General features: G+C 34.0%; 1 protein-coding gene across 1 annotated transcript; it reads left to right on the top strand.

The window, feature by feature from the left end:
* The first annotated feature begins 985 nt into the window (after positions 1-985).
* Positions 986-4717, top strand: LOC131062442 (cytochrome P450 704C1). Its single transcript, XM_057996110.2, has 6 exons — positions 986-1419; positions 1617-1832; positions 2597-2893; positions 3033-3368; positions 3538-3738; positions 4239-4717. Exons 1-6 carry the CDS (start codon positions 1132-1134, stop codon positions 4419-4421), a joined length of 1521 nt encoding a protein of 506 aa, XP_057852093.2. The 5' UTR covers positions 986-1131; the 3' UTR covers positions 4422-4717.
* Positions 4718-7530: the final 2813 nt, after the last annotated feature.

Below are 7530 nucleotides of genomic sequence, written 5' to 3'. Positions count from 1 at the left end.
GAGAAGGATGGTGATAAAGAGCAGCCGGACAAGAAGGGTCACGAAAAGAGGACCAGCACTAATACAAAGATCAAGGGCGACATCAAAGGTCGTGAGCTGGAGGAATTAAAGACCTCGGCGAACAACATGAAACAAATGGTTGTTCATGCTAAGGAAATCATGAAAAGTATTTAGGTCTATGTCTCCGTTTCTGCAGGGGTCCTTGGTTCTATCTTTTTGTTGTCGTTGTGCTTTCTTTTCGTTGTCTGTTTCTGGTTTTTTATGTTATGTTATGTAAGTTGATCCCTTTTTTCGGGTGGGATCTTTCTATTTTTTGAAGTGATCGGGCACGTTTCTTTCTTGTTCTTCTGATCTCCTGGCATGTACAAGGTTCGGGTACCTTTCAAATACCTGCTTTTACTTAATCAAAACATGAATATGTAAATTTTACCGTTACAATTAATTAGTATTAAATTGATTAAAAATTCAAATATTTAAGACAAATATTTATAATGTAAAAAATAATGAATAAAAAGATAAAAGAAAGACCTGATCATGATTAAGTAGCCCAAACAACTCATTCAATTAATTTGTGTATTCTACATTATTCATGAAATTTTTAATAAAAAAAAATTATTTTAATGTTTTTCAAAAAGTTACAGATATTAACAAAGAGAATAATCTGGCAGCAGAAGTCATGGATTTTCTTTAAGTACACCGGTCACTATCATTACCTGTCAATTCGCGGCATTTAACAATTGGATTTCTTCTAAAGACATTCAAAGGTCATAAAAAGAATCTAAATCATTCAAACTTAGTAAATTACTGGCAGGAATAAACTTGAAAATATTTGAACAATTTTTTTATGTTTTTTTTTAAGAATGCTATGATGGTAGCAGCATAGTGCCTCACTAGCCTTTATTGAAAACAATGTGAATGGTACGTTTACAAGTCCAGAAAGAATTCAAAGCTAATTACAGATAAAACATTCTCATGGAGAAGTCATCATTACGACAAGAGAAAGTGGATACACACGAGGGTATGATTATTATAATACAAGTCCTAAGGTGCCAAGCTCTATGGTCCCCCATCAGTTTACTTTGGCACTATAAGATCAACTAGTGTGTATACACCCAATTCATATTCAGAAACATGGATTTGAGTATATACACATTGTCTGTCACAGTTTTTCTGCTAGTATTTTCTCTATGGATTGTTGGGTTTCTCAGAAAATTCAGGAACAATGGTGCATATCCACCTCTGGTAGGCACAATGCTAAGTCATGTCATGAATTTTGAACGTTTGCACGACTATCATACAGAGCAGGCTGAGAGATGCAAGACTTTCAGGGTGATGTATCCCACTTTTAGCTATGTTTTCACCACAGATCCTATCAATGTGGAGCACATCCTCAAGACCAACTTCACAAATTATGTCAAGGTTGGATAATTCCAGTCATGATCTGTTTTGCATATTGGTGTTGATAATGCAGTTAGATTACAAGGTGTTGTGTCTTGGATCTTATCATATTTGAGCTCATTGGTGTGGAATTGTGAATAGGGTAATTAAATTGTAGGAATTTTTTTGGTGAGTCTTTTGAGATTTTGAGCTTAAGGAGTTATCTTTGATTGTTGTAGGGAATTTCTAACCATGAGATTATGAGAGATCTTCTTGGTGATGGAATTTTCAATGTTGATGGAGACAAATGGAGGCAGCAGAGAAAGTTGGCTGGTTTGGAGTTTTCTACCAAGGTTTTTATGGACTTTAGTGGTGTGGTTTTCAGTAGTATTGCAGTGAAGCTTGCAAGCATTTTCAAAGAAGCTGCTGAAGAAAAGAAGTGTGTGGAGATGCAGGTAACATACCCTCTATCTGTAATACTCTGCATTTCTGAAATGATATGTTTTTTTCAAATTTGAGTAGTGTGGGTTTGGCTCTAGAGTTTTGGAAATTATGCAGGTTTATTCATGGTGATATGGTGGAAAAAAGAAGCACTTTAAAAAAAAATTAGGCAGGCCAATATTAGCAATACAGATTTTGGGGATCCCTGTATAGAAAAGGGATTCCATGTTTCAACTACTCAAACCATCCTCAATTCTTATATATCTGTTTTTTTTCCAAACTACTGGACTCTAGGAGTCCTGGAATTCATTTAGTTACAGGCCATAGTGCTCTGGCAAACTAAGCAAATATAGTTGTGGAAGTTTCTATATTGTGTTAAACCTTAACAGTCCCATCTAGTATTAAGAGTAATTGGTGGAGCCTTTGTGCTTCCAGGGTCCCTTATTTTGTGGTGGTTGTCAGTGGGATACTTTCTGAATTACAAGTATAGCCATCCTCGTTTGCTATTAGCATTGCTTAACATTGTTATAGATCAAATTGCCTGGTGGTTGTAATCATTATGATGCTTTCTTCTCCACAAGCTATAGATTGGTTTCCCTCCTTTCTGCTCATGTTATGTATAGCTAGTTGAACTATAATCTCTCAGATTGTGGACTGACCTTTGTAGATTGGATTCTTTATAAATACAGCAAAACTTGTTTTTTCTGCCAATGCATGTATATAGTTAACTGATTTTTGCTCAACTGTTACTGAAAATGTGGCCCTGTATAACTCTTAGGATCTTTTCATGAGGTCTTCCTTTGATGCCATCTGCAAAGTGGTGTTTGGTGTGGACATCAACAGCCTGTCAAGTACAAAATCAAGGGCAGGGCCCGAAACTTCTTTTGCAGAGGCTTTTGATGTTGCAAATGCTATGATGTTTCACCGTTATGTTGGCAGCTTTTGGAAAGTCAAAAAGGTTTTCAACATTGGATCAGAGGCCATCTTGAGGAAAAACATTAAAATAGTGGATGATTTTCTTTACAAAGTCATTGAGATCAGAAGGCAGGAAGTGGTTTCTGCAGAAAAGGAAAATGTAAGATATTAAATTATTCATCTCTGACATATTGAACTATGTGAGGAAGCTTCATCATGTAACACTTTTTCTCTTCTATAGAGTCACAGTTAATACTCTTTTTTTACTGTCAATCATAACTTTCCTTTTTGGGTTACAGGTGAAACCAGATATATTGTCTAGGTATATCACGTTGAGTGACAAGGAGAGTTCAGAAACATTTTCTGATAAATATCTAAGAGATTTTATTCTCAACTTCATGATGGCTGCTAGGGATACAACAGCACTTACACTGTCATGGTTCCTCTACATGCTCTGCAAGCACCCTCAAGTACAAGAGAAAATTGTAAAGGAAATAAGCAGTGTGATAGAGGATACAGAAAGTACTGACATCGGCACCTTTGCACATTGTCTAACTCATGAAGTCCTGGATAAAATGCATTACCTTCATGCATCTTTGTCTGAGACTCTGAGGCTTTATCCAGCTGTTCCTGTTGTAAGTTCCCTCTAACTGGGTGTTCCATAATTGTATTGGTTTTGCTGTATTTGGAGGTGGCCTCTGATATAATTAGATATTCATTTTATTTCAGTCAAAATTGGGTATTCTATAATTTCGTTGATTCTGCTGTTATTCACCTCCATGACTCTTGTATTGAGCAATGCAGGATGGTAAATATGTAGTTAAGGATGACATTCTTCCTGATGGGTTCAAAGTTAATAAAGGAGATTTTGTAAGCTATGTCCCTTATGCTATGGGAAGAATGGCTTTCCTATGGGGCAATGATGCAAAGGAATTTAAGCCTGAAAGATGGATTGAGAATGGCGTCTTCCATCCACAATCACCCTTCAAGTTTACTGCATTTCAGGTAGATGAAGCCAAAGCCCTTTATATATCCAAACCCTAAAGCTTAGCTGACCTAATAACATGTTTGATCATACAATGTAGTAATGACTCATGGAGTATTCTTATTTCAAATCTCTGGAGTGATACACTCTCTGAGAAGTGGTATGAAAGATTTAATGGATGACAAGAGATGGTAGTAAATTTCACATTGAGTATTTACAATATTATGATTGCATTGTTCAATATGTTCCTTAGTGAAACCCCTGTGATCAACATTAAATTCTAGAGAAACTGCACGAGTAGCGGAGTTGGCTTGGGCCGTGGTTTGCTCTCCATTGGTCTCAGGTTCGACTCCCAGACTCGGACTTACCTGGCGCTGGGCTGGGTCGCAGAGATACCCTGGCCCAACCAAAAAAAAAAAAATTAAAATCTAGAGATGGCTAATTGAATAGTCAGATAGACTGAATATTATGGTTGCATACATATACAATGTCTTTCTCACTATAATTGTCTTTGTTTTAGGCTGGACCTAGGATCTGTATCGGCAGGGATTTTGCCTACCTGCAAATGAAGATCATTGCTGCAGTTCTTCTTCGTTTCTACAAATTTGAAATGGTTAAGCCAAAGGAAATCAGATACAGGACCATGCTCACCCTCCACATGGATGAAGATGGATTAAATCTCTCTGTCAGCCCAAGATTGTAATTGTGTTGCAAGGGAAAAAAACCAGGGGTTTGAATTCTTTTATTTTTCAGCATTAATGTGAGTCTTGTTGTAGAGTATTGATTGATTAGTAGGCATTGCCTCTAAATTGTAGGTTTTGAAGATTTTAGAAGCAATCTAGTGCTATTAGACTTGAGAAGATTCAGACTACAGTATTTTTTTAAGGGTGTATATTGAATGGAATGTATGATTATGCAAGCTGTAATGAGATGAAGCTGCACATGCACTTGTAGTTGCAGAGCCCATGTTTGTATTCAACTCTTATGCAGTTCAAATTACATTCTCTATCTGGGATTCCATGAAGAGCATATTTTTTTCAAATGGTAATCATCAAATGGCATAATTTTTTCAATGGCATGTTCTAGAGGGTCTAAGATATTATGGTGGGACATCATTGGCATATGACCTTGTGCTTAGTACACCTTTTTGCTTAAGTGCATGTGGTGCCTCGTAAATATCTTACTATTATTATTATAATTATTATTATTATTATTATTATTATTAATGTGGTATATAGTTGGCAAGTTTGTTTATTTAAAAGAGAAAAATGACATTAATTTTAGAGATCTACAAAGCTTATCTCATTTTTGCTTTAAATTTAACATTCTTTCTATACTGTCCTTAACTCTCTGGATATTTTCTTATAGAATATACCAATTACACAAATTCAACTGGTTAATGTTGGTTAATGTCGTGTATGAAATTAAATTACCTTAGTTTATTTTGTGATAGTTATATTTTTTTCTGATGGGGCAACATGTTATTAATTATTAAAATTATTATTCTTTTTCATCATTCTAAATTGGTTTATATATCTTGGCATCAATTTACTACATGTACCACCTTATCAATTATGAACAATTAGTGTCATCCCTTAAACAATTAGTGTCATTCCTTGATGTTTTGTATATATTTGTGTCTCAAATTAGATTTTCAATTCCATATAATTTACAATTCCAATAATACTGCATAAAGTACCTCTTTTTATTTAAACTTATCCATGATCTAATTTCAATTATAAGTAGATTATTGATGTAGACATAAATTTACCATTGAAGTACAACAAGTTAGACATTTTTGTGTACAACATATTATTATCATTTTAATGTAACTATTACAAAAGGTATTATAAGGAATTTCATTGTACCATTTGTTTGTGTCATATGTAATTAAGAAATTATCATTTTTAATGTAACTATTACAAAAGGTATTATAAGGAATTTCATTGTACCATTTGTTTGTGTCATATGTAATTAAGAAATTATCATTTTTAATGTAACTATTACAAAAGGTATTATAAGGAATTTCATTGTACCATTTGTTTGTATCATATGTAATTAAGAAAGAGAGAAGATTCTTGTACTCCAAGAGTAGTACATTGGAAAGATTTTTTTTAATTAAGTTGAAAAAATTATGTTCAAAAAGAAAATAATTCTTAATAATATATTAAAAGACATGACAAAAGTTAAATATGTGTAAAAGAGGTTAACTACCTTCTAAAACAACTACTTAAAAGAAAAGGCATGCATGGTAGAAATAAGGCTACTTACATGAAAGCATGACAAACCATTCAATATATACAAGAGGCATGCTTACATGCATCAAAAGCAACATATGCATGTAAATCCTATCATGGTATGAGAAAGCAATGTTTGCATGCAAAAGCATGCTTTAGATTCAAAATTGTTGAAGATAACCCATAAGATTTCTTAAACTTAGAGGCTTTATCCATAAAAACTTAGCAAGAGGATCCATGACTAGATAGATTTTCCTTATTGTATTTGTCACTATTAATGATTGATATAAGGGGTATATGTTACTATCTTTTGAAAATCCATAACTTATCTTCATGTAAGAATAGAAACTTCCTTGAAGACTAAGATTGACAAGCTAAGTTGATGTTTATTTTTCCTTCCTATACAACATACTTTATCCAAACATCTTTGAATTGTCTAATAAATTCTTTAGCTTCCTCTATATAACTGCAAATTTGCACATGAATTGATTTTTCAATTTTACAAACTATCGATATTCAAGTTAGAATCTCCCTCGATGATTAATTTTTGGATTCCAAGTTGAATTTCAAGCCTAAGAGCCAAGATGAGACACTTAGCTTTAAAAAATTTATTCATGTTAATACTCATAAAATAAGTGCACATAGAAACCACCATGCCTTCATGGATTATTCTTGGTATCCCGAACAAAATTTACATTATCTCAATTTGTCAACAAAGGACACCGGTGTTCAATTATTCTCCTTTCTCAATCTTTGCGAAGGAACATATCAAAAAACTTTTAATTCATATTAGTTCCTCAACATAGAATTTTTTTAAGGATTGGCTTCTTTATATTTAGAACGATTGGGTAGAATAATTCCTTTGGAGCATGCCTTCTAGACCTTCTTCCATATTTGGTCCTAGCTCCTTTCTCTCCCATTAAAAATGTTGTTCTATTCCATCCACACTTTCTTGACAATGAAACTTTGAACTGTATTCCATTCCATCCTCCCAGTAGTCCCTAAATTTGAGACCCCAAAATTCTTTGAGGATATGCATTAATGGTTGACACTCCAAAACACTTTTTAGGGGTTTTTCATAGATAAATAAATTATTCTAAAAAGGTCTTCTCGCCATTTTGAATGATAAAGAAGGTGAAACAACTAGTAAGATTCTTGGCATACTTATCATCTCCTAGAAAGCTAATCCTTTCAAAAGATTGTCCCTGCTAAGAAAGGATGATAGCTAGTCATTAGAGAGATACTTTTCTTTAATAACATTGATCCAAGAAGCATCTTTATTTCAAATAAATCTCTATACCAACTTGGTAAAAGAGCCTAGTTGAAAAGATAAATCTCATTGAGGCCAAAGCCACTTTTTTTCTTATCCTTTAAAATCTCCTTCCATGAGCCTAGAGGATATTTGAAATGACCTCATATAACTTGCTGTAGCGTCCTAAAATTATGACACTTGCAATTTCGACTACATTTGGGTCTTCACGATGGCGGCGCAACGTTGAACCTGAATGGAGACCCCGAAACCTACTTGTGACATCAAAAACTGCATTTTTCTGCACCCTGGCCTGATCCCTCCTT

The sequence above is a fragment of the Cryptomeria japonica genome, chromosome 5 (genome assembly GCF_030272615.1).
Source record: "Cryptomeria japonica chromosome 5, Sugi_1.0, whole genome shotgun sequence".
NCBI classification, from domain to species: Eukaryota; Viridiplantae; Streptophyta; class Pinopsida; order Cupressales; family Cupressaceae; genus Cryptomeria; species Cryptomeria japonica.
Note: the sequence above shows the minus strand (reverse complement) of the source record. Positions and strands in the feature narration are given on the sequence as shown.

Excerpts from the sequence above, each read along its gene's own strand:
- LOC131062442 (XM_057996110.2), top strand. The coding sequence starts at position 1,132 with ATGGATTTGAGTATATACACATTGTCTGTCACAGTTTTTCTGCTAGTA. Across the intron at positions 2,894-3,032 it reads TTTCTGCAGAAAAGGAAAAT|GTGAAACCAGATATATTGTC; the intron begins GTAAGATATTAA and ends TTTGGGTTACAG. Across the intron at positions 3,369-3,537 it reads TTTATCCAGCTGTTCCTGTT|GATGGTAAATATGTAGTTAA; the intron begins GTAAGTTCCCTC and ends TGAGCAATGCAG.